The 27,413-nt window shown below is 41.9% G+C and overlaps 1 protein-coding gene across 1 annotated transcript in view; it reads right to left on the bottom strand.

Moving 5' to 3' along the window:
- Positions 1-997: 997 nt before the first annotated feature.
- Positions 998-27,413, bottom strand: part of TESC (tescalcin) — an 87,338-nt gene continuing 60,922 nt past the window's right edge. Inside the window, exons 2-8 of the mRNA XM_066603221.1 lie at positions 26,631-26,700; positions 20,859-20,939; positions 18,782-18,921; positions 14,697-14,758; positions 14,492-14,599; positions 5,861-5,908; positions 998-3,280 (exon numbers count right to left, since the gene is read on the bottom strand). Coding sequence (XP_066459318.1) covers positions 3,203-3,280; positions 5,861-5,908; positions 14,492-14,599; positions 14,697-14,758; positions 18,782-18,921; positions 20,859-20,939; positions 26,631-26,700 — 587 coding nt within the window. The 3' untranslated portion in view covers positions 998-3,202. The remainder of the gene's footprint in view (positions 3,281-5,860; positions 5,909-14,491; positions 14,600-14,696; positions 14,759-18,781; positions 18,922-20,858; positions 20,940-26,630; positions 26,701-27,413) is intronic.

Raw genomic sequence — 27,413 nt, 5'->3', positions numbered from 1 at the left:
GATATAAATGAATAAGGAACAAGTTATACTGAGTCTTTCCTCATAAAACTATATATCAGTCCGCTCAGCTCCTCCTGCTCTATAACATCATGCCTGCAGAATGGACTGCATGTTCAAGCTGACAGATTCCCTTTACTACATTGTGAAATACAACATGCATAAAGCCTATGAGTGACCGACGCTAAGGCAGGACCACAAATACTAGAGCCCATTAACCCTTTCCAGTCCAATGTCAGGCCTGCCCCGACATCATAATTCCCCCCCACAGCTCCGATGTTGGGGCAGGCCCGACACTGCAGTGCAGGAGTGGATCTGCACCCAATCGTCAGACACATCGGGTGCAGATACACTTGTGCACTGGTCCTCATCGAGGACCCCCGAGGAGAAGGCAGAAAGGTTTTTTAACCCTTTCTGCCTTCTCCTTTACACATTACATAGCGCTCAATTAGCGCTATGCAATGCATAGATTCTGGCCGGCGATCATGTGACCGCCGGCGTTACCTGACCCCCGGCGGTCACATGAACGCCGAGCCGGGAGCCTGCACTGTGGGAGGACCTGCTTACCTGACCGGCGTCCTGCGCATTCTCCTTCTGTCTCCCGGCCCGGCGATCATGTGACCGCCAGGTGTCACCTGACCCCAGCGGTCACATGATCGCCGAGTCGGGAGGCAGAAGGAGAATGCGGAAGACGCTGGACAGGTAAGCAGGTCCCTCCCTGCACCCTCCTGAACTCTGTCAGTTCAGGAGGGTGCAGAGAAAATGTATTTTTTCTCACCCATTCTCCCCAGTTCCAGTTTATTTGGAGCTGGGGAGAATGGGTGAGAAAAAATAAATGGATTGGAAAGGGTTAATATCATAAAATGTCTAAGTGATGTCCTTACCTCAAGAGATTATTCACAATTTTCATGATTTTAAGCTACCAAGTTATCTCAATTCTCAGTGTATATAATTATATTAAAACCTTATTGCAGAATACAAATACAGAAGGAAACTGTAGTTTTCTGAAAATAACATTTTATTGATTGCATTACATTTATAATTCTCCTTTCTCCAATTAGTTTATTGCTTTTCATGTCACCCAACTACAAGGACCACCGCTGGTTCTACAAGCTACCCTAGAGTATTGGTGAGGAAGGGACATCTGAATTACACGAGGTTGGATAGGAGAAAGGAGACAAGAGTTGGGCACACAAGCCATGTTGAATGGAATATCAGCAGATGTTTCTGTTCCTTGTTTATCTATAAAACTTTCTCAAAATTATACAGGAAAGACTGAGATCAGTAGTTGGAGCGGTATTCCCTGATGAGGACGTGACACCCGTGACCATTATGCAAACCTGCGATGGACCATCGAAAAAGCTTGAGAATACCAAAATAATACCTACATGTGCTTCATTGACTACATCAAGGTCTTTGACTGTGTCGACCATGACAAGCTATGGCAGGCCCTACAAGAGTTGGGCATATCGGCACATCGCACATCTACTCAAGTTGATAAAATCACTTTAAACCAATGAAGAAGCCACCGTGAGAACACAGTGTGAGGACACAGATTGGTTTGGGATTAGTAAAGGTGTCCGACAGGGCTGCATCCTCTCCCCCTTCTTGTTTAACCAATATGCGGAAGTGATCATACGAAAAATGGCCCTAGACAAATTGGAAATCTGAGTGAAAATAGGTTGCAGAAACCTCAACAATCTCCGTTGATGACACAACTCTGCTCGCAGAAACAGAAGCAGGTCTGAACAGCTATGTAAGATTAAAACAAAGTGAAAAAATGGGCCTCTACCTGAATTTAATGAAAACTAAAATTATGACAACTACAAAAAATGGCCAAATTCAAATCAAAATTGACAATGAGGCCATAGAACGTGTGCGATACTGCATCTGCCTTGGCTCAAAAATTGACCAGTCTGGAGAATCGATGCCAGAGATAAAATGTAGGATAGCACTGGCGCGATTTTAAGCATGGGACAAAATCTTGAAAAGTAGGGATATTGGTATAGCAACTAAAAGCAGGACAGTGCAAACCACCATTTGCCCCATAGCCATGTATGGATGTGAAAGCTGGACTGCGAAAAAGGAACGATTAATGCGTTCGAGCTGTGGTGCTGGTGAAAGCTGTTGTGTATACCCTGGACAGCAAGAGTAACAAACAGAGAAGACCTGAATCGTATAAGACCCGATATATCACTAAAGGGGAAGATGACCAGACTCAGACTCACGTATTTTGGCCATATTGTGCCAGCAGAGTCGCTAGAAAAATGTATAATGTTTGGACAGATCAGTGGCAAAACAAGACCTGGCTGCCAAAGAACACGATGGCCGATATCATTAGAGTGGATACTGGCATGGATACCACACAACTGAAAGAAGCAGTGCGAAATTGAAAAACATGGAGGGAGGGAGCCTTTCGGGTCCCCGAGGGTCATGAATGACTAAACGGCTAACAACAACAAAACCTCAGTAACCCTACAGAACACGCACTGAACTATTCCCTGGAGTAGCCATTATGATTCCAGATGCAGTGCAGATTTTATCGCCCTCTAGACATAATACAGGTGACATTATCTCACATTAGATACAAACTGCATATACTACTTCCATTATTCCTTTCAGTCTTTTAGCTAATGTAGCTCCAGAGAAACATACAATATTCCTTAGAATCTTTTTAAGCATGTTCTTGCATAGAAGGATCCCGTACCAATTCAAGAAAGAATCACTACTCCATGTATTCCAAACATCTCAATAATGGACCAATCCGCATGTAGTCGGACAAAATTAGTTTTACAAAACGTTTCCTTAACATAAAAAAAAGCTCCCAAGCTCTGATTCTGTGTGAAGTATTTTAATGTTGTACTTCACATTTATAGATGTATCTAGGAAACTTGCACCTATCTGACTGCATGGAGGCTCTCACTCTTTCACAGCGGCTATCCTTTCTGGCTTGTGGACTACATGGACAGGGTTATCATCCTCCGACTAGCCATTTAAATTACTTCACGCAAAAAAGACAACTCCTGAATTAGTATTTCGAGGAGGAAATGCTCCTGAAGCATTATATATAAATGTACAGTATAAATTGATGAATTCCTTCTACAATATAATAGCATTTCAACCTAAGACCCCGCAATCACCTTGAAATAAACAGTTTACATCATGTCCAGCACAAGTAGACTACTGTTCACCAGCATCAGATGACTCAGTGGCAGGAAGGTATAGTGTCCATGTTCAGGAATCGGACATACATTTTGGTTTCTATATCAATTCCTTCCCAAATCTAGAAGAGAAAGAGAGAAGATGAAGAACCATGAAACCAGCAGTATGCATATTGTGCAAGAACTATGCGCTATATATCAGAGGTGTTACAGATAACCAATATCACTTCAGTCTCGCCAGTTAAAACAACCCTTCAATTTCAGGACAAAACTTTGTCCTCTGCCAAACCTCCAATCCACTAGTTATCGGTTTCGGCCATCCAGCATGGCTGAAGCAATCTACAGGCTACCTAACCCCTACAGTGCATTGCTTCTGCTAGTCTACTATTACACTATATCTGCTCTTGGTTAGCTAGAACTGCTACCTCGATTAGCACTGGCCAATGAAACATCAGTACATAGGGTGCATTAGGTACTTAGAAAATTGCTGTAGCCATTTGTGACAACCGCAAACGGAGCCCAGAACGGGCGGATTGGAGGGGCAGCAGAGAAGAACAAATGCAGATAATATACCCCTCCCACTTCTGTCTCAGGACAGAATTTTGTCCCAAAACCAAAGGGTTGCTTTAAATGGCGAGGGAACCTGCAAAAAACAGCAATTAGCCTTAATTTAGAAAATTTTAAAAATATATTGACACATCCATGATGGACAAATAAATACCTGGTTTCTGATACCAGATTGTGTTTCACACAATACAGACACAAATTCTATCAGGCACTTGTCTCTAGAACTATATTGGCGAGATGGAATTTGCAAAGACAATCTAAAAGAGGGACCCTCAATGTAACCCAGGCGTGCACACATGCAACAGAGGGTAGCAGTGTTAAAACAGTGTATAGGCTTCTTGGTCCCCAATATCTTATCATAGAGGTCCCCCCTTATGTGTCTCTAACAAGCCACTAATACTTATTACCCATGAACTTCATTAACTCGTACATGCATCTCTTAAATGACTGTAAGGACTGGATAAGAGGTGTGAAATGAAGCCAATGTCAGACTGAGGTGCCTAGGGCTCACTAATAAAATTCATTCTGGGGGCCCACTGTACACATGCCTTCATACGCTCAAGCAGTAAAATGACTGTTGAGGGAGCCTCTACGCAAATGTCGGGAAAGCAAGGGAGAATAGTGGCCAGCCTGTTTCTTCACCTACATATGGATGCATAAGTTGGCTGATTTACTATATGTTGCCAACAGTGTCTGTATTTAGTGCAGTGAATGTGTTATGCTGTGCGCCACTCATGTGGGTGGGGTGGTATAGGGTACTACAGGCCGACTCTTGGCATTGGGGAATTCAACTACCCCATCCTGTGGGTTAGTCGGAGCCTTAATAAAACCTATAAAAGGTTTCACATTTTTTCTTGCTGGACACTGAGTTAGTACAAGTAGATCTATTCTAGTGTGAATATTAGGATTTACCTTTTAGATGGGTGTAGTGGCCTAATCAGTATGTGTGAGCAGCCCAGCCCTTTATACATACACCCACCCTGTTCATGAGTAGACAGTAGTAATAATAATTACAGCAGCTTAGCTGTAATGTCACAAATCTATAAGAACACTCCATTGTGTTCCCTACAGAGTTGTTCAGTGAAGACTTCTGAACTCTCAGTAACACAGGACGTTTTATACATTCAGTCCATAATTTCCTGAATGAGAAAGTGATGTCAACCGATCCAACACACCCCACTTATGGGGGCTGTCATACAGAGGTTACCTTCCACTTTCAGGGGACAACCAGATTGACCATATTTGATTTCCAAAACTTTTGATGTGTTACATAATTTTACAGATTTGCTTATCTGTGTATGACTGTACATACAGGGGTAGCTGTCAGTCCCATTGGACTGTTCAGCTCAGAATGAGCAGAGGTATAAATGAATAAAATACAAGTGACACTGAATATTTCCCCATAAAACTATATACAATCTGCTCAGATCCTCGTGCTCTATAACATGATGCCTGCAGATTGGACAGTATGGTGGAGCTGACACACTCCCTATAAGTCCTGCCACTTGTTCAGTGATGTCTTGCACAAGTGATGTCTAAAACACATATAGTAATAGATGTGGTGCAGAACATGTTGGTGTAAATCAAACAGAATTCTGGCACATTTAGGCCACTCTCACACATGCGCTTTTTTAATGCTGCGTTTTTGTGAGCGTTTGCCTGCATTTTTAGTGCATATTTTTTGCAGCAACAATGCAGGCAAATCAAGCTGATGACGTCTCCATCCCCCCCTCCCCCAGTGGCATAGTAAGCAGCGTTGAAAACGCTGTAAAGTTCCGTACGCAGCATTTTTAACGCGCCCCATTCATTTCAATGGATGATGCAGGGCGTCAAAAACGCGCTGAAAGCCTGAAAATAGAACATACGGCATTTATTTTAGCCCATGTTTTAAACGGTGCGTTAAAATGCTCATCTGAGACGCCCCATTGAAATGACTGGAAGCTTAGTGTAGCGGTTTTAACAGACGTTAAAAATGCCCGCTAAACGCTGTAAAAAACCACCTGTGTGAGAGCGGCTTTAGCTTAGGAAATCTCCCACAGTGTGTAGACAATAATGTCCTTTTTCCCTTTTTACTATTGACAAAACTAAGGAAGAAATAATGTGTGTCAGGTAAAAGAACCTAATGACAAAGTTACCTTCAAAAAGTCTTCAAAGGTGATTCCTTCATATATCTGGTCTGGCGCCTGATAAAGGAAGTAACAAAACTACTTGAAATATGGAATTTAAAAACATAGAAGATTCATGGTAGAAAAAGAATCCCAGTCTATCTGGTCTGCCCTTACACTATCTCCTTGTTATTTCTATCATAGGATACGCATACACTTATCCCAGGCAGCTTGAATTCACTGTTGAATTTCCAACCATGTCTTCTGGAAGTTTGTTCCAAGCATCTACTACTCTTTCAGTGAAATATTTCCTGCCGTTGCTTCTGATTCTTCCCCCAACTAATCTCAGATTGTGCCCCCTTCTTCTAGTGTTTAACTTCCTACTAAAAACACTTCCTTCCTGAACCTTCCTTATACATTTAACATATGTAACAATTTCAATCATGTCTCCCCTCTCCCGTCTTTTCTCTGCGGCTACACAAATTAGGATCTTTAAAGGAGTTCTGTCATTAAAAAAAAATTAAAACTTGCGTATTCCTCCCCCGTCAGTCTTCTTACCGCATCTTCTGGCTCTTGCAGTCCCCCGGGTCACCTCACCTCTAGCCGGCTGGATCTGCTTCTTCCGGTGACTCAGCATACATTGCCGGCATTCTCCTTCATGCAGGTCAATGTACGCTACATCACTAGGGATGTAGCATTTACTGCCTAACAGGGAATGCTGACTCCTATGCCGCACCATTGCCGAGACTGCGACAATAGTATAAGAACACATAGGCAGTCTCAGCAATAGCTCAGCATTCCCTGCTAGGCAGAGAATGCCATATCACTAGTGACATAACGTACTGTAACCTGCAGGAAGGAGACTGCCAAGAACCAATGCTCCAAAACAGGAAGAAGAAGATCTGGCTGTCTGGAGGTGAGGTGACGTGACTCGGGGGACTGAAGGAGCGAGGAAAGGTGCGCTAAGAAGACTGACGCAGAAGGAATAGGTAAGTATTGATTTTTTTTTCTTTTAATGAGAAGGGGATGTCTGACAAAAAATATTATTTTCAATTAAATTCAGCTCATACGTACTTATAATGATTTTTTGTATTTACATATATTAAAAAATATTTGTATCCTTAGATATTCCAGGACTAATGTTAAAATTGTGCCACCTGCCCCTTCCATTCTGTGTCCACTTTAGTAATTATTCCAAGGTGGTCACACATGCTCGGTCCTACTTATCTCTCTGTGCCACAAGGAATGTTGGGGGACCCCTGGTGTGGTGAGCGGCTGCTTCTGAAGCTGCAGTGTCTTCTCTAATTAGCAGAATTCATACAGATTTGACAACTACAGCAATTTCTGTTATACAGCTTCCTGTGTTAATAGGGGTCTCAGCTATATGATTTTCTACTTATAAAATAGTTAAATTATATTGTACGTTGTCATGTTTAGGCATAAAAATGGTATAAATGGGCTGCTTTTGAAATTCAGTGTAGTCAAGTAAATCTAGAGTCTTGCGAGTTAAACAGTAGGACTTCTCTGAAAACACATGATGGTGTAGACTCAGACATTAAGCTCCATCTGCCCATCCATTTAAATGTATAATTGGCAATAACTGTCATTGCTAATTTGTGTGAGGTACTGGTGCTAGGCTGTGGGATATGATGGAAGCTGCACATACATCTCTTCATGATAACCTCAAAATCCCTTTTGCAATGAACATATTTCACAGAATGTTCCCAGCCTGATCTAGGTACTTCACACATTATATATTGCCTGCACTTATATTGTATATATATCTGCGAGCTATACTGCCGCTGAAAATTTACTGCACAGGGATGAAGAAAATGTTCAGTCTTCTAACTTTTAGCTACGTATGTCATATTTATTGCTGTTTGCATTGCTGATGTGGGAAAACATTGTGTTCCAGCTTGACAATGTGCCTAAACCCAATAGGCTATGTTCACACAGTGTATTTCGCCACAGATTTTTTTGTCAAATCCACACCAATTCCGCTTTAAAATAACCATCCAAAAGCTTCCCATTTGTTTTAGGGGAATCTTTGCTGTGTGGTCTCTACTTTTTTAAAATCTGCGCTGTTGAAAAAAAAAGGACATGTAACGCGTTTCCCCGAAAATAAGACCTACCCCGATAATAAGCACTGCCCTGATTTTTGGGGGAGGCCGGTGGGGCTTGAAATATAAGCCCTCCCCCCAAAATAAGCCCTAGCTACACTCCATGAAAAGAACAAAAACACACTCTCCTATTAGATAGTGTCCTGGTCCCTCTTGCTGGGCAGCGGCACCGCTGCGGGCTTCCATGTGCACTGTCGGCATTGAGAACTATCTCGTGTTGGTGACCGGGCTTGACTACCCCTCCTCCAGCAAGCAATTGCTCTAATTGTTTAATCAAGCGCCGCCTCAGCCATTCATTGAATAACATCATTAAATAGCTGTAATTGGCTAATCAAGGGCTGGCTCTGATTGGTTGAGGCGACGCTTGATTAACCAATTAGAGAAATCGCTTTCTCCAGGCGGGGTATTAAAGTCCCATCACCAACAAGAGATAGTCCTCAATGCCGACGGAGCACGCGGAAGCCTGCAGCAGTGCCGCTGCCCAGAGCGAGAGAACGGGACACTGCCTGCTAGGTAAGTATTACTACACCCCACCCCGAAAATAAGACACTGTGCCTTTTTTGAGGCAAAAATTAATATAAGACAGTGTCTTATTGTCAGGGAAACATGGTAGATGCCGAATCTGCATTGGAAAACCCAGCATGTAGATTGACTGGACTAAATCCGGATGATTTTTTTTCAAACTTCAAAAAGTACTTTTCATATATTTTCAAAAATCATGGCCATTCTTAACCCCTTGAGTGGCACGCCCGGAACTTTTTCGGGATGAGCTCCACTGCTCATAGCGACATAGCCCAATCTTCCGGGCTATGTATCACTATGGGAGCTGCAGAGCACAATGCCACAAGCTGTGGCAGTGTGCTCTGCCTGCACAGACCCACAGGGAACAAAGCAAGGGCTTTGAAAAACCAGCAGAAGATATTGCCGATATGCCGGCAATCTCCTGCTTTGTTTACAGGTTGCCATAGAGACCATCGGCTTGTCAGAAGCAAGGCGATGGTCTCTGTGGCAGGGAGAGCTTGGTGCTTGGCTGTGAGAGGACAGCTAGGTACCTGCTCTTACAGCAGAGATCAGAGAAAACCTCCGATCTCTGCTGTGTTAACCCTTTACATGCAGCAGTCTATGTGACTGCAGCATGTAAAGGGCTGTCACTGCAGCATGTAAAGGGCTGTCACCATCGGACCCCCGGAATGTGATCAGGGGGTCCTGATGGGTCCCTGTGGAAGTCCCCTAAAGGGACAAAAAAAAAATTTTAATTAAAAAAAAAAAAAAAAAAAAGGTAAAAAAATTATAAAAAAAATTATAAAAACACTTGTCTCCCTTTACTTTGTAAAAAATCAAAAATATAATCACACATGTGGTATCCATGCGTCGTAATGACCCAGAGAAGGAAGTTAATACATTATTTAACCCCTTAATGACATGGCCCCTTTTTTTCTTTTTTCCCCATTTCTTTTTTTCCTCCCCCCTGTTTAAAAAAATCACAACTTGTCCTGCAAAAAACAAGCTCTTATATGGCTGTGTCAATGGAAAAATGAAAAAGTTATGGCTCTTGAGACGCAACTGCAAAATTTGTTGAAATTCAATGATTAGACCATTTTAAAAAACCTGCCCTTGTGGGCACGACAGGGTGGTAGGAAACCCGCCACTCAAGGGGTTAAAGGATATGTAGATCTTTAGGGCTCAGTCAGATGAGCAAATTTTTCACACATTATAGACACGGGGGTAAAAAATTTTTTTTTTAAATCGCACGACGCATGTAGGAAAAAAATTGCATGACCGCGTGCATTAGAACTCACACGTCCTATCTTTTGCAGGTGCGCATTTTATTTGCATGTAAAAAACACACATGTGACGGCTTTCATTGGTTCTTATAGATGCGAATCGCAAACGCGCCTAACAATGCGTGCACAAAAACGCTCATCTGATTGAGCCCTTTGGATTTTCCCCTCTATAGAAAAGTCTATGAGAAAATAACAAAAGAAACACCATACAAAGAGCATGCTGAGATTTTGAAAAAACGTGAGGTACTCAAAAAACAGACCAAAAGTTTGAAAAAAGGCACATAATAAACACTGCTTGTAGTGTAGTTCATAATTCCTGATTATTCTACAGTTAACATTTAGATACAGTATTTTTTTGCTGCAAAACATTAAAAAAAAGCAGCAAAAAATGCCAGCTAGGAAACTGCAATAAATAGCAGCTTTTTTGAAAAAAAGACTGTGACACCATTTTATTGCTCCAGTGTGTCTAAAGTAAAAAGTGAAGAAACTTTGCTGATGTTTTGGTTAAAAATATGTTACCATTTTGTTTACACAGATCTTATGCAGACTTAGCCATCTCCATGGTTACAGACTACAAGCAAAGTGTAGTCATATCCTGCAGTCATGCTTTGCTCCCTTCTATTTGCCCCACACATATTCTTTATAAGTAAGCAAAGAGAAGGGGCAGATGAAAGGAAGAAACACATGACCGCCAGACCATCTCAGGCTGTAAGTTCTACCATTAAGAACAGAGACCTGACACTTGTGCAGTTAGCAAGCAGGAGACCATTAGGAGCATACAAACTTTGTGTTGTAATACTTGTTACTACTAAAGGGGGTGTCATTGGCCCTGATGGCTTGGATACCACACTTGATGCCCTAACATAAGGAAATGCACCTGTAAGGCCTCATTCACACAAGTGTGTTTGTGTGCGTACATATGTGTGCACAAAACCACGTATCTATTTGGAACCATTGGTTCCCTATCCTGTGTTCACATGTCTGTGTTTTACAGGCGTGCAAACGCACGTACCTGCAAAACATAGGACATGCGTGCACCATAGGTCCGTTCTGTGTGTTAATATTCCCCGTGTGGAGTCCCCTTGTCACTGAACACTGTGACAGCACTGTCACAGTGTTCAGTGACAAGGGGACTTCCCATGGGAAGTAAAGAATCCCCTGTCACAGCTGTGGCAGAGGATCACAATGTTCTCCCATTGCATTCAATGGGGCCGCCGCTGCTGGTGGCCCAATTGAAAGCAATGGGCTGCCGGAAACCCTTGCAGTGATTTTCGGGGAAGGTCTTTAAAAATAAGCCCTTCCCTGAAAATCATCCCTGGTTTATGTAAAAAAGTAAAAAAAAACATATACTTACCTCTCTGCCGCTGTCGGGGCTTAGGCGCTTCCAGCTGCTTGGGTCCCTGGCAGTGTAGTGAAGTTCTTCCAGCATGTGGGGATTTAAAATCCCCGACTGCTGAAAGGGCCGTATCTGATTGGCTGAGCGCTTAGCCAATCACAGTCAGCGCTCAGCCACTCATTGCATGACAGCTGAGCATTGCCTGTGATTGGTCACAGCGCTCAGCCAATCACAGCCATTCATTGAATTCAGGTCTGTCCTGCTTAAGACCCTTAGGCCTCCTTCCCACGAGCGTGACGGGCTCCGCAGCGTAATATTCCGCTGTGAAGCCCGTCACGGCGCCCCCCAGAGCCCCTATACTTACCTGCGGGAGATAGCGTGAAATCGCTTCCCCGCCCACCGCCGCGCGTCACCGCCCACCGCCCTCGCGTCACCAGCCGTGTCACGTGCACGGCCGGCCGTGTCACGTGACGCGGCCGGACCGCGTCATTTGGCGTCATATGACGCTCGGCGGTGGGCGGGAAAGCGTTTTTTCACGCTATCTCCCGCTGGTTACAGCGGGAGATAGCGTGAATGGACGGCTTCCATTGACTGCAATGGAAGCCGTCAGTGCGTACAGCCCGTCCTCACCCGCAGAAAATAGAGCATGCTGCGGGTGAGGACGGGAGAAATCGCGGTGCGTAATTCCGCGGTGGAATTACGCATCGTGAGCATTGTGCTATTAGGTTCAATAGAACCTAATAGCTGCGGGCAACGCAGCGGATTTTCGCCGCGAATTACGCGGCGGAAATCCGTTCGTGGGAAGGAGGCCTTATTGTGGTGAGGCTACTGAGATGTACTAAATCTAAAGACAATATACATCTCTCCAGTGTTTGTTATATTTCTTGCTGCTGTTTACACATTTAATGCAAAACATCTATAATAAATATTATTAGGTGATGTTCACATCTGCGCTGATGGTTCCGCATAAAATCCCAGACAAAATAGTGCAGCAAGCTGTGCTGCTTTATCCAGAAAATGGCTGAGAGCACAATGGAAGCTGGACCAACCCCATCATAGTCAATGGGGTGCATCCGGCTCCACTTGTTTCCATGTGTGGACAAATTCGGTATTTTGTTTTCCTGATCTTGTGATGGAGCAGAAAAACAGAATGCTCAATAGTGGTATGTTGGTATAGTTGGAGAGGGTAAAACTGAAATGTTGGGCAGAAGGAACAAGGTCTTACTGGGGCTGAAAGTGGGAAATGAAGGAGTATCAGAAACTGAGTATAGTAACTATGTAAAGTGATATTATAAGCACAGTAAGGTCAAAACCAGCTATCGGAAGCATGGCGCAACTTATAGAAACTAAATATAGTTATGAGTCTTGAGTAGAGATGAGCGAGTATTCGGGGGCGGGGAGCGGCAGGGGAGAGCGGGGAGGAACGGAGGGGAGATCCCTCTCTCCCCCGCTCCCCCCCTGCTCCCTGCCGCAACTCACCTGTCACCGGCGCCTGCCCCAGAATCTTTAGAGACGAGCGGGGAGATACTCGGCTAAGGCACTACTCGCTCGAGTAATGTGCCTTAGCGAGTATACTCGCTCATCTCTTGTCTTGAGGATGGCAAATGGTTCATTTCCATTATGAAGGCAGACTCGACTGAATCATTAAAGGGGTCGTGCCACAATTGCAAGTTATCCTCTATCCACAAGATAGGGATAACTTAAAGGGGTTGTCCCTCGCCGAAACGGGGTTTTTTTTTTTCAATAGCCCCCCCGTTCGGCGCGAGACAAACCCGATGCAGGGGTAAAAAAAACAAAAACGTCCAGTGCTTACCCGAATCCCCGCGCTCCCGCGACTTCTTACTTACCTTAGTAAGATGGCCGCCGGGATCTTCACCCACGATGCACCGCGGGTCTTCTCCCATGGTGCACCGTGGGCTCTGTGCGCTCCATTGCCGATTCCAGACTCCTGATTGGCTGGAATCGGCACACGTGACGGGGCGGAGCTACAAGGAGCAGCTCTCCGGCACGAGCGGCCCCATTCGGAAGGGAGAAGACCGGACTGCGCAAACGCGTCAAATCGGGCGATTAGACGCTGAAATTAGAAGGCACCATGGAGACGAGGACGCTAGCAACGGAACAGGTAAGTGAATAACTTCTGTATGGCTCATAATTAATGCACAATGTACATTACAAAGTGCATTAATATGGCCATACAGAAGTGTATAACCCCACTTGCTTTCGCGGGACAACCCCTTTAATGATTGGTGGGGGTCTCACCGCTGAAAGACGCTTAAAATCTTTTTTGTTTTTTATGACTGTGCACCCCAATTTTTTTTAACTTGGTTCAAAAATGTTTTCTACTTCAACTACTTGAAGCTAGAGATGCCCTTCTGCTTTGTGTCAATTGCCCCAACCGATCCAATGTGTTTTTTCTCTGTGCTTCTACATGAAATACCTAACAAGCCTGACCGCATTATATTGTGGATGGTGAGTTGATGCTATCTTCCCGAAAAAGACTGCAGTGGTGTCATGATGTTCATTGTTCATGTGACAGCCCAGCCAATCACAGACCCCAGGTACCATTTTGGGTTCCGTAAAACTTTTTTTTATTGCTCTTTATTTCGTGAAAACAGGGTGACCAAGAAATCTTATTTCTGGTATTGTATTTTTTTTTCTGATGGCATTCACCATGTGGGATTAATAATGTGATATTTTAATAAACTGGAAGTTTACCAATGCAGCAATAATAATGTTTCTATTTCTTTTTATTTGGTTGATTCAGCAACTCTGATTCGGGGATCCAGTTTGCTCTCATGGACCTTTGCCCCAGTGGTCTAGCCCTTGTGTGTACGTTTTTAGGCCTTATTCTAATAAAGATTATTACTAATTATTTTTAAAGAGTCTACTCTGTGAAGAGCAACTGTGAAAAGGGTTCTCTTAAATTTTTTATATTTTTTTTATTTTTTGCAATCATTAAAAAGTTTTTATTATAGTTACTCTTAATTTTGATTAGTCCCCTTTGGGATTTACGATCATTTTAAGGCTTATACAATATAATGCAATACTATGGTATTACATTATACTGTTTTGCAGGCTGCCTATTATAGGACCTGCCACAGGCACGTTTTAATAGGCAAGCAATCATGGCAGCTCTGGGGACCTCAGAAGTGACAGCTGCATTTCAAAGGTTAATATTCACGATCTGAGTTATCTCCAATTGCAGCTGTTGCAGCCGAGTGTCGGCTGTCAGACAGCCAATACCCACTGTGTGTAGAGAGGGCCCGCCTCCCAAGCCTGCTGCATTCAGAAGATATGCTGTGCACGTCTATATACACATATAACTGCATGGGGACGTATATAGCTGTATGTGTGTCAGGAAGGGATTAAAGTAATCTGTCTAATACTACATATATGACCATAGGTAACAAGTTTATATTACCATTTGTCCCACACACATGCTGGCTGCTTCCATCATAGCTCCATCTGCAATAGACCTTGCTGTCTCTTTCTCAATGTTCAAATTCCCTGATAGTAGTTCTTCTACTACCTGCAAAGGATGAAAAAGTAGATTTTTTGTTAACTATGAGCAAATATCGAAATGCGACATGAGTAGGACCACATGCTTTATAAGATTGCGTACATACATTTCTATATTCATCCAGGGTGATCTTGCTGTCATTGTCCGTGTCATACATGTTGAATAGAACTGAAACATAGAAGTCCATAGTTTACGGTCCATCATAGTTGTAAATGTACGACATGTATAAATATCTCAACTCTGAAAAAGCCCTTTCAAGTTCCACTAACTTGATTGACTACAGTAGCGATTCCCCACCTTCTGACCATCAGCCCTGAAAGTTTCTATCACTCCCTGGGAAACCCTACTTTCAAGAAGTTTAGGGTCGAGGGACGTAAAACATTGTAGAATTCTTACCCAGACTTCTTGACTGCATCTCTGAGCAGGATCAAATAAGTTTATTCTAACTTTTCCTAGTTGGGAAACACTTCCTTGGTGATGGGTTCCTTTTATAGTTGTTACTAATGCAGAATGCAGTAGACTATATGTAGTAAATATAGTCTAAAACCGTGCAGTAATTATAGTGAAAGGAACTAATTGGCCCGGAGCTTCTATTTATTCAGCATCTAAAAAAACAGTCTAAGGCTTCATTCAAACGAGCGAATATCAGCTGCACTTTTACGACTGGCCGATATACGCTGCGCATCTGATGCATTGGTTTACAATGCATCAGTTCAGATGGGTGTATTCTTGCGACGTAAAAGCGCCCCGCCGGACAAAATGGCACATTCAGCTGGGCGCTTTTACCTCGGCCAGAAAAGATAGATGGAATACGGCGGCGGCTCCCATAGACTCCTATGGGAGCCTATGGTAGTTGCCGGAGAAGGGAGGTGGGAGGAAGTTTAGCAGTGTGTCTGCTAAATTCACCCCCCCTTCTCTCCGCCTCTTGCTGGCTGTTTGCAATGGGGTGGGAACTAGTTGCTAAGCTGCCGCCCCGTCCCGCCCCCTCGTATTGCTGGCAGCCAACAAGGGGCAGAGCAGGTGCGGGAGCTTAGCACACTAGCTTCTGCTCCCGTCCCCTTCCCTTACTGAGAGCCGGCGAGGGGACGGAAAGGGGGAGGCAGTAGCAGAGCTAAACTGTCTCCCCCCGCCCAACCACAATCCATGCTCTGGGCGTATATGCGCCGGACCCAGGCCTACTGAATGGGCACACAAACGGCAGATTTGTGCACCCGCTCCCTCGATTTTTGGTCGTGACGTGGCCGTGGCACAGCCAACCCCCCCCCCCCCCCCCCGCCCCCCCCCAAAAAAAGCTCACGTGCAAGAGCCCGAACTGCTGGATAAGCATGCAATGTCTAGAAATAGTCCCGCAGTCCGAACCTGAAAATATAAATCATGGCTTGATTGAGTAGCAAAAGCACTAAAAAGGTATGTTCTTGGAAATGAGACATCTTTCTTGTGCTTTTGCTGCTCAATGAAGGACAAATTACAGGTTCTGTGTGAGATTAGAAAAATGGTTAGCTTCTTTACTAAACCAGCAATCTTGTTCACGAATTTGTCTGATAAGTGCAGTTCAGCCCACTTTACTTCAATGGCGGGTGCTGTAATACCAAGTTCAACCCATGGACAAGTGTGGCGCTGTGCTTGAAACAGAACACAGTTTTCTACCTAATCTGTTACAAGCTTTTCAGTAAGATTTATTATTAGTACAAGTAATATCATGTTGTACTCAACTACCGGTTACTAAAGATTAACATAGTATTAAAAACAGGTGGAACTTGATCTTAAAGTACATCTTTATGTACGTGATTGAGTCACATCTGACTACACCTTCAGTTGTTCTGGAGAGCAATGATGTAATCACACTTGTAAAATACAAAATGATGACCCTATAGTATTAAATTATGTATAATTATAACTTTCACATGCTGGGCAGGTACATTGTGCTTGCATCTTATGGTTTTTTAAAGCATCCCACAATGGGAAATCTTTCATAGCGTTGGCATAAGTTGTCTCTAATAGATCTCTGTGTAGACAATGTAAGACAGCATGCTGTATATCTAAATGATTTTGACCATATACCTGTCAGAGTTCTTTCATTCTATGCTCATGCTGGGCATTTATAATGATAAGTTATATTCAACATAGCAGATTTTTGCCGGAATTTCTATGACTGTCCAACTGAGCTGATAGTTGTCAAAATCCATGGACATGCTGCAGAAACATCCCATATTATTCTATGAATTTGATCTTCTGTCAGTTACATTTTTACAAAGATCAAGTATACTTTGAGATTAACCCTTTCCACTCCAATTTTGGATTCAGGGTTTCCTAAAAGGCTTTTTCTTTTTGCTGTTATACAACGGTGCCATCTGCTGGCTAAAGCCCGTGTGCTTGTGCGCCAGAGAGGCTCCTACAGCGGAGGGGCTGGCAATAGACGGTAAGAATACCCTGTCGGAGGTCTTCTGACATTGGAGCTGTACAAGCTGCAATCAGAATGTAGGAAGACGTGAGATAGTGTATTGAAAATGGTTAGAGAAAATCATTATAAGGCTGGCTGCACATGGGCGGGTCGGATTCCGCATGCGGAATCCGGCACTGTGCCTGGCCGGCATCCTGGTGCGTACCTGCTTTCTGAAATCTCTGTACTGTGGATGGTCCGTACGGTGAGCTGTTGGACATGCACAGTACAGTTTTTTGTTTTTTTTTAAACTTCTGCTTTTCTGCAATGTCATTGCAGAAGGGCTGCGAATCAGACATCAATGGAAGCCATCCATGCGGAATCCACACAAAAATAGAACATGCTGTGATCTCCGCTCATGTAGAGGAGAAGGTGATTTTCAATAGCATGTTTATGGGCGGTATTTGCTGCGGAATCCTAAGGCAGGCGCCCACTCTGCCCATTTGCAGGCGGCCTAAGACATTCAGTGAGGCTAGCTTGAATCTTGTGGTGTTGCGGCAGATTTCCGGTATAGGTTGCGGAGTTTTTGACACAAATCTGTTTAGACAAATTTACTACTAATTTGCACTAAAAAGAACAGATGTGACGACTCCACTTTTCAAAAGGGTCTATAAAGGCGTCTGGAGTGAGGTTTTTAGAGACATTAATGACATGTGACTTTCAAAAGTGGCAAACTTTATTGCAGTTTCACTCCACTACTGGGTGGTGTACAAAGTAACACACATCTGTAGACTTGACATCGTGTGATAATAGGCACACCTTGTAACACATTAGGAGCCTCACGGAAATGTCTGTTGGCCAAAAAAGGAAATCCATTCCAGCTATAATCTAGAGTACATGCCTAGTATAATTTAAGGTACCTTTACACGGAGCCATTATCACCTGTAAACAGTGAATTCAGACGACAGTCATTCCAAGTACATGCGGTCAACCAGCCACCTAAAACTGGGTGACTATCAGCTCATGCAAACAGGCAGTCATTCATCTATGAATTACGGCCTGTTTGTAGTGAATGCAGAAGAAATTTCTGGCCATTGCGCCTTCATTCTCTGAGCGACTATCACTCCTGTGTGAAAGCGGGGCTTGCGCTTAAGTTTCCAATGTTTGATAAATAAAATGTGCAAAAACAGCACAAAAGAAAAATCGAGTTATTATCTGTAGGCTCATTTAGAACATATAATAGCTGGAGCCTAAGTCATTGCTGTGGACAACTCCTCCACTTTCGCTTGAAGTAGTTTTCACTTTGCATATAGAACTAATTTTGGTTATCCTTCTAACTGATATTTTTTTGTGGTTGTGTAATATTTCTACACTGGGAAGATACCGTACAGTATAGTATTTATATAAAATCCATAACATTATTAATCTTGGGCTTGGTTCACACTGACCTCATGATAACAGAGGCCTTTCTACTATCACACGTTTTCAAATGGACTTTAGTCGGGTCCTTCAAGGTTCTGGTATTTTGATGGCAAGAGTAGCACTGGAGACTGTGCTATACTTGTTATCAAAACATTCCCGAAGGGCTGCTGGAAACCCCTAATGGAAGCTTGTAATGTAGATTATCTTCCATAGCAGTCTGTAATGTAGTACAAGACCACGAAGGCATAAAAAACTGTTAATGTATCAAAGCAAGACAGTTTCAAATGTTACAGTAACGAGATAATGGATGTTTACAGGTGACACATACAATTACTTATCCAAACATGTATTTCTACACACCCTTCGCTTGTCTGTAAGACTGTACTTACATCTCAGCTTGTCTTTACGACAAGAACAAATGTGCTCCTCATCCATATGCCCACTCATGGGGCGGAAGTAGGACATAATGATAAGAAATTGCTCAAAGTTAATTTCACTTTCATACCCATGAGATCCGGTCTGTAGATTCCTACAAGACAACATATTAGGGCAATTAGGGAACAGTATAACAAGATGAATTCCGATTTAATTAGGAAAGCAAACACATTTGGAACGCGGTCTCATTTAGCCAGTGGTCTCTGGAACTAGGCCTGTCCTCGCTAAACTGCAACATGGGAACTCTCGTTAGTTATTCATTTGGGTCAAAGCCACAGATTATCTCTAAATGAAGCAAATTCCGATAAAAAATGACTCTAAATGGTTCCATTGTACTGTCCTGGGACATGAACGTGTGACATCACTGGGCTATTTATCTATACTTAGCAATGTTATGATCTTTGACATATATGAAATAGATGAGCTTCACAGTTCAATCCGTCAATCTCAATGCAACTGCATGGTACAATTGTGAAAGAACCTTATATCTTATCAGATATGTCAGCAGTACTCTGTATTACAGTGAAGTAATTAGCTGAGGATACTTATCACACTACCATGAGTTAACGGAATGGAAAATGTGTTAAATGATGAAATCCATCCTCTCATATCCTCCGACTGCTGCATATTTCTGTACTATCTGAGATTATAGCCCGTGGCAATGCAAACAATGTATGCAGAATGGATTAGAATTGGTTGACATCAGGCCCAGATTTGCAGTATCGCACTCTTAAAGCATGAATTAATTGGCTCGCTAAGCTTTCCATATCTTTTTGCACAAAACATTTTTGTAATTGTTCTGCTTGATTAGAAATTATGCCACCAACTTTCTTCTGCACCCATTATAAATCAGCAATTATAGAAAAATATACTTTGAGACAACTTGTGTTAATATGATAAGCAATGTGATAACTGGCAAAAGTGCAAATCTTTTTATTTACCTAAAATCATATTTTTGTGCTGAAAAATTCCAGTAAAGTGCTGGCCACTAGGAGTCTCCCTTCCTTCTAATTTGCTGTCAACCACCTGTTGTCGAATAAAATCTGTCTCTAGTAACAGACATCAAGATGAATAACAGGAGGCAGGCAAGTGTTTGTTCATGCTGCTCATAGCATTCTATGATAGGATAAGGAAGAGGAGGAAAAAGCTGCAGGAGCAGAGAGAGATGCACACAGATGTGGATGCAGCTAATAGTATGTGATTTACTGCGTCTGACAACTACTGCAATCACATCCATATTCCTCAGTGCTACTGTACACTGTATGTATGCCATGATTATGTTATATGTGTGCATATGCTACAGAGATATACACACACAGGTGTGGCTGCAACTAATAGTATGTGAGTTACTGCATCTGAAAGCTACTGCAATCACAGCTATACTGCTCAGTGCTACTGTACACTGTATGTATGCCATGATTATGTTATATGTTTGCATATGCTACAGAGATATACACACACAGGTGTGGTTGCAACTAATAGTATGTGAGTTACTGCATCTGAAAGCTACTGCAATCACATCCATACTGCTCAGTGCTACTGTACACTGTACTCTATGATAATGTTGTATATGTGCATGTGTCTACTGCCATTTACAAGTCATACAGTATAATGACCAGAAATAGTGTTAATACTCATGTACACACAGGGCAGCAAATTTTGAAAAGTAATTTGAAATGCAGGTAAAATGTACTCGCTCGTACCAGTAGAGTGCTGTTCTGTCAAACGTGTGTATTTACCACAAGTTACCACAGTCTTCTAATTCAACCTTTGGCAGTGCAGCACGCTATCGGTATCTACCAGTACATGTGGATACAAGCTTATACTGTTAGATGAGAGCATCACCAAATGCCTTCTGTTAATTATATCAACAAGAGCCTAAATATGAGTCTACTACTAGCATGTATAGTAAGTAATGTATATACAGGATTGCTGACAGTCCGACACAGAAGAGAATAACATGGCAGTAAGTGGATTATTCATCTATTTAATGTCCAAAAAATAATTTCCATGCACACCTCTTCCACTTACCTTTTGTCAAAAAAAGCATTTTTTATTTTGCCTCTAATAGGATTCTGCTCCAAATCTGCAACCTTTTCGAAATCTATTTTACTATAAATAAGGTAGAAAATAAAAGGATTACATTTTATCCATTATGTAATAATAGTAATAAAAAGAACACTGGACAGATTTATTAATGCTGGCGTCAATGTGCTCCAGTCTCTGCTGCAGGTCAAAGTGGGCAAGATTCATCAATATGGTGCACATTGTTGCCTTAAAGTAGTGCAGATGGAATGAGTCATGATAATTCCAACACACTGATATTTACAAGGAGCTCCCTTGTAACTATATTTTTCAGTTTGCTTACACCAGGAAACTACTGATAGATCTTTTACACAGTGTGTAAATATGCATTAACATTGCAGAGCAAAAATTATCTGATCAAATTTCTCCTTGAAGGGGTTCTTCCATTTAAAATAAAAATTCTCTAGTTACCTTTTCCTCCTCCATCAGTCTACTTACCGCATCTTCTCCCCGCTGATCTTCTCCTGTCTCCTACAGTCTAGGGTGGTCACCTCCAGCTGGCTGATTCTTCTGCTTCCTGTGATGTTACGTATATTCACAGGCAATCTCCTTCCTGCCCGGCAAAGTGCATTACGTCACTAGTTCACAGCCAAGCACGGAGTGCTGAGCTATTGCAGAGACTGCGCATGCCCACTGTCTCTGCAATAGATCAGCATTCCTTCCTAGCTAGTGAAGGCTACGTTAAAGGGACGTGACCTTTACTGACCTGCAGGAAGAAGAATGCCAGGAATGCATGCTTCATAACAAGCCGGACGGCTTGCGGGGAGTTGACCCAGGGGACTGGAGAAGATCAGCGAGAAGAAGATTCCGTAAGAAGATTGCCTGTGGAGGAAGAGGTGAATATAGATTTTTCTTTTTTGTGACAAAACTTCTTTAAGGAATTGTATCTAAACAGGTTTGCTTTCTTCAGCGCCATGTCTATCCACAGTTTGTGTCTGGTATTGCAGCTCAGTCCCGTTAAAGTAAATGGGGCTCAACTGTAGTACTACCCACAACCTGTGGACAGTTGAGGCTCTATTTTTGGAAGAAAGCAGGCCTGATTTCTAATCCTGGAGAAACCCTTTAAGGAATTTATATCTGGACATATGTTTGTTTTTTTTTTAATATAAAATTTGTTAGCTGTACAATAAAATACTTATTTTACCAAATGTGTCACATTACGAGTCACAGAAATCTCTTAGCAAGAGTTTAAAGACTATATTGATGCTTACCTTCATTACATGTTTCATTATCCAAATGCATCTAAAGTCAAACAGCTTTGCAAATAGCCATTTTAGCTGATATTCTATCCTTTTATGATTACAGAACCTATACACACACACATATATATTTGTCCATAGTGACAGACTACAAACAAGTCCTGCATAGTCTGATCCTGCAGCCATACTCCCTTCCATCTGTCACCTATTTCCTATTAATATACATTGGATAGGTAAGCAAAAAGTACTTGATATAAGGTAATAAACCTAAAGGATCAGATTACACAGGGTTTGTTCATAGTCTGTTACCATGGAGATACATAGCTCTGGATAGAGGCTCAAATTAGCTAATCTGCATATTTAGTTTTTTCCCATGGAGCATTGCTTGAAAAATAAGTCTCTATACACTTACTGGGTCTCTTCAACAAGAATCAGCACCACTCTGAGCTGCAATTACTAAACCCAAAGCCATGGTAGTGGGAATTTTTCTGGACATTGTGCAAAGCCTAAATATATCTTCAAGCAGCTTTTTCTGTGGAAATTCTGCAGCATTAACATTACAAGCTGTGTGGACCAGATTTAAAAAATCTTTTCCACATAGAGCAGAACGTATCCATACAGAATCAACTGAGTGTTTGAAATGCAGTACAGATTTTAAATCCACATAATGGGGGACATTTATAAAATAACTAGCTGATATACCCGGCTTCGCCCGAGTTAACTTGATACAAGAGTTTACATGTTGTTCACACTGAAAATTTTATGAAGTCAAAGTTACTTTAGAGTAACTGAGGAATAAAATATGTATACATAGAGAGGAGCGTTATATTCTCCTCAGGCTGCATGTACCGATGTCCCTCTGCAGAATGTGCCACCCCTCCTACTCTCCTCATTTAGGGCCTAAAGAATGCTTGCGCCAAATTTCACATTTGTACGACACCAGGAAGTTACATTACATAGGGGTGCACTTACTTTTGCAATTAGCATTAAATAATCGAGTTGTGGCCACTTTACTTTTCCTATTTAGGACCTAAAGAATGGTTGTGCTAAATTTCATGTTTGTACGATGGGAAGTTACATTACATAGGGGTGCCAATACATTTGCACTTAGCATTGAATAATCAATTTGTAACCCCTTTACTTTTCCTATTTAGGACCTGAAGAATGGTCATGCCAAATTACATGTTTGTACGACATGATAAACTTAGAGAAATAGATTAGGTACATTACACAGGGGTGCCAATACTTTTGCACCTAACATTGAACAATTGAGTTGTGACCCCTTTACTTTTCCTATTTAGGACCTAAAAAATGGTTGTGCCAAATTTCATGTTTATGCGACAACAGGAAGTTAAAGAATCCACATTACATAGAGGTGGCAATACTTTTGCACTTAGGAAAAGTAAAGGGGTCACAACTCGATTATTCAATGTTAAGTGCAAAAGTATTGGAACTCCTATGCACTGTAACTTCCCAGTGTCATACAAACATGAAATTTGGCACGACCATTCTTTTCTAAATAGGAAAAGTAAAGGAGTCACAACTCAAGTTTTCAATGCTATTTAGGACCTAAAGAATGGTTGTGCTGAATTTCATGTTTGTATGACACTGGGAAGTTACATTACATAGGGGTGCCAATACTTTTGCACTTAGCATTGAGGAATCAAGTTGTGACCCCTTTACTTTTCCTATTTAGGACCTAAAGAGTGCTCCTGCCAAATTTCATGTTTGTACGACACTGGGAAGTTAGAGAATTAGTGGTTAGAGAATTAGGCTTTCACCGTTTTATATATATATAATATAGATTTATATCAGGTTCTAGTGTAAAAAAGATGCAAATTTTTGCACAAGTAGAGATTTGCTCAAAAATCTGTAACGTTTTGCTTTTCTGCACTACGCTTGACACTTTTATAAAAAATAAGTGGATGGGTCTTTTGGGAGGGGTGTAGCCAAGCTCGACCAACACATTTATGTATCATTTACCCCAGAAACAGGTAAAAATTCTACCAATGTCCACCAGGTTGGACCTGGCATACATTTATATCAGTGTAGGCGAGCGCCTCTTTATATATTAGGTGCATGTGGGGGGAGTGGATCCAATTAAGACCAGCATTTAAAATGCCGACCCTAATAAATTTCCCCCTACGTCTATTTATGCTACATATTCTGACTACATATTTTAATATCTGAACTACAAAGCTTAGAACCTGTGGCAAATCCACAACAAAATCAACAGCAAAAACCCATGCTATTAATGTGCAGATTAGGCCACTGTAGATTTGGTGTGTATTCACAGCAGATTTTCTGCAGCAGAAAGAGTGTGGCAAAGACGGAGTATATGAAGGCACCCTAAATATTAAGTTAAGGCTATTTGCATACCATGTTCTATATCTTGTTGAGTTTCCATCTATATGGCATCTGTATGGTTTCATATGAAATCAGAGACATAAGCAGGCATTGTAGAGGCCCCATATAAATCTTGGGCCACGTTTACACGTGTCTGGGTTCTGTGTAAGGTGCTGACACTTGTATGTACTATTCTTGTGTGAGACTCGCATGGAAATAGGACAAGTTTCAATCTTTCCACCTTACAGCGACGCTGCAAGAGAAAAAATTCAAAAACTGCTTAAATGGAAGTGTATATTGGCCAGCCGTGAAAACGCCGGCCAATATACGCTCGTGTAAATAAGCCCTTAGCCTGGGTGAGATAAAACTCCAGTACAGGTCCCAGTGAGCTCAGCTGGACCCACTGAGTTAATCAATGGGACATAAAAGTGAGAGGACTGCTGTTTAGTTGGCACCTTGATGGGCAAGCGTTTGTTTTGTTTATTGCACAAAGTGTATATATCCTCTTATGCCACACAAGACAGAGCAATAATGCAAACAATATATGAAAAAATACTAACATTTCTTAAAATTGTATTTAGGGATTACTCCAAAGTACCATTTAAATTAAAAATTTGTAGCTCATGGTAGGCTTTAAAAAAAGAGCTGCAAATTTCCCTACGGGAGTGAATAGGTTACTACATGCAGTATGAAATCAGTACTAGCTGGATCTCAGAACACTCTGCTAATTAGCGCACCAAGGGAACAGGAAACATGATTGAAATAATTAACAATCTAATGAAGATCAGTCCAATCTTTGTTAATGAGATGTAATTTGTTAAAACACAAGAGTGCAAGTAAAATACCCAAGACAAAATAGCGAGTCTTGACATATTATGGTGCATTCCAACGTTGTGGTCACATCACGATCAATCCCTTTAAATAACTGAAACCCGAGAATACTCTGTAATTGGAAAAAACACCCTATATCTAAAATAATATTTATTTTCCAATTGGAGTGAACGAGGTTAGTGTTCAATATTAGAAGTCGTAAAGTCAAGTATGGAAGTAGTTCCCACTAAAGTAAGGCCACTGTCACACCTGCGTTAGGGTCAGTTTTGGGTTTCCGTCTCTGTGCTCCATTTTTTGAGCAGAGAAACTGAAAAAAAAAAAAACGAATCCGTTTTTTCCCCACAAATCACAATGGTGTTTAAAAAGAAACAAAAAAAGGTGAAAGCAAATGGAAACGCTTCTGTTTGCTTCCATTCTGTCAACTTTCCTTTTTTTGGTCGAAAAAATAATACTGTGGGCTGTGCTGAGTTTTGTATTATCAGTTTGTGCTGTATGGTACTTTGTATTTGTAAAGTTAGGTAACATTTAACATCAACGTTTTGATTTCCATTTCTTGGCTCTAGAGATGAGTGAGCATACTCGCTAAGGACAATTACTCGATCGAGCATTACCCTTAGCGAGTACCTGCCCGCTCGGAAGAAAAGGTTCGGCTGCCGGCGCGGGTGAGAGGTGAGTTGCAGGAGGGAGCAGGGGGAGAGAGAGATCTCCCCTCCGTTCCTCCCCGCTCCTCCCCCGGCAGCCGAACCTTTTCTTCCGAGCGGGCAGGTACTCGCTAAGGGCAATGCTCGATCGAGTAATTGTCCTTAGCGAGTATGCTCGCTCATCTCTACTTGGCTCTCTAATTGGAACCGAGCAACGAAAATACTGGAAATGCTGTATCTGGCAGGAACTGAGCCAGACAGACCCCATTGACTATAATGGTGTCTTCTGGCTTCCAACATGCCAACTTCCAGCTACACTATTTTGTCCGAGATGTTATGCTGCATCTGCATTGGAGCCTCCAGGGAGGATGTAAGCAAAAACTTACTCAACTTTTTAAAAATGCTGAAACTGAAATAATGTAAAGTTGTTCTTTAAAAAGCTTCATCAATTTACAGTTTAGATGCCCTTTAGAGAGGGGTTTTATGAGAGCACTTTTATTACAGATGAGGATTAGTACACAGCGTCTATGTTTTTCCTCTCATTAAAGATTCATGAATACTTAACTTTATATACTTACTTAGCCAACTCTATATAAATCATTCAATGGAGAAATTCTATAAATGCAATGTTTCTATTTCCTAGACGCAGAATGCATGATGCCAACAACTTCAATGTAGTATTTGTGGTAGTGGATGCATACCTGAGAACTGGCTTGTCACCTGTTAGGTAGATGAAGCGCTTGTGTAGATGTTCAATTTGCTCTCCAGAGACTGAAAAGACAAAGCGAAAGATTAAAAGTTAAATTCGCCATTGTGAGTCAGGCTTTTAGATGATGTTGTGTCATGAGTCTCCTTGGCATCGGCAGAACCAGTATGTCACAATTTTTCAGTTTCCAATATCAGCTGTAGAAGATACTCAGTGGGGACTGAATTCAGTAATGACAATGCTGGCTCACTGCCTTAGCTTAATAGAACTGGCTGATATTTCTTGGCAAGTGCCCAACAGAAGTCCCTAGAACAAACCCAAGTATCCAATTCTGTTAAATAATAGATAAAACTAAGTTTTTAAGTATGGAAAGAAGTAAAAAAAAATGATAATTCAGCTGCAGTATTTACCACATATACACTGATATCTTCAAAGAGATTCTCTGTAAATATCATAAAACGTTTAAGGGGTTTTCTGCTTTGGACAATCCCATCTTGTCAGAAGGGTCCCTTGGGCTGCTCGCAATGTGTGTCCTTACTGGGACCCCAATTAATTTCCCTGCTGCACTAATGAAGCATTATGCTGTGCACATTAAAAACAATGGGTTTTCTGTACAAGGCCAGTTTCAGATAACCATATTATAACACATCCATAATACGGATCTGTATTACGGGCGTGTTACAGATTACATTACAGTCATATGTCATCAGTATTTCATCACTGCTCCATTTCTGCCTCAGTATATTTTAATTTCTACTGGACAAGTACTGATCTAGGA

Source organism: Eleutherodactylus coqui, chromosome 5 (assembly GCF_035609145.1).
Source record: "Eleutherodactylus coqui strain aEleCoq1 chromosome 5, aEleCoq1.hap1, whole genome shotgun sequence".
In the NCBI taxonomy this organism is placed as follows: Eukaryota; Metazoa; Chordata; class Amphibia; order Anura; family Eleutherodactylidae; genus Eleutherodactylus; species Eleutherodactylus coqui.
Note: the sequence above shows the minus strand (reverse complement) of the source record. Positions and strands in the feature narration are given on the sequence as shown.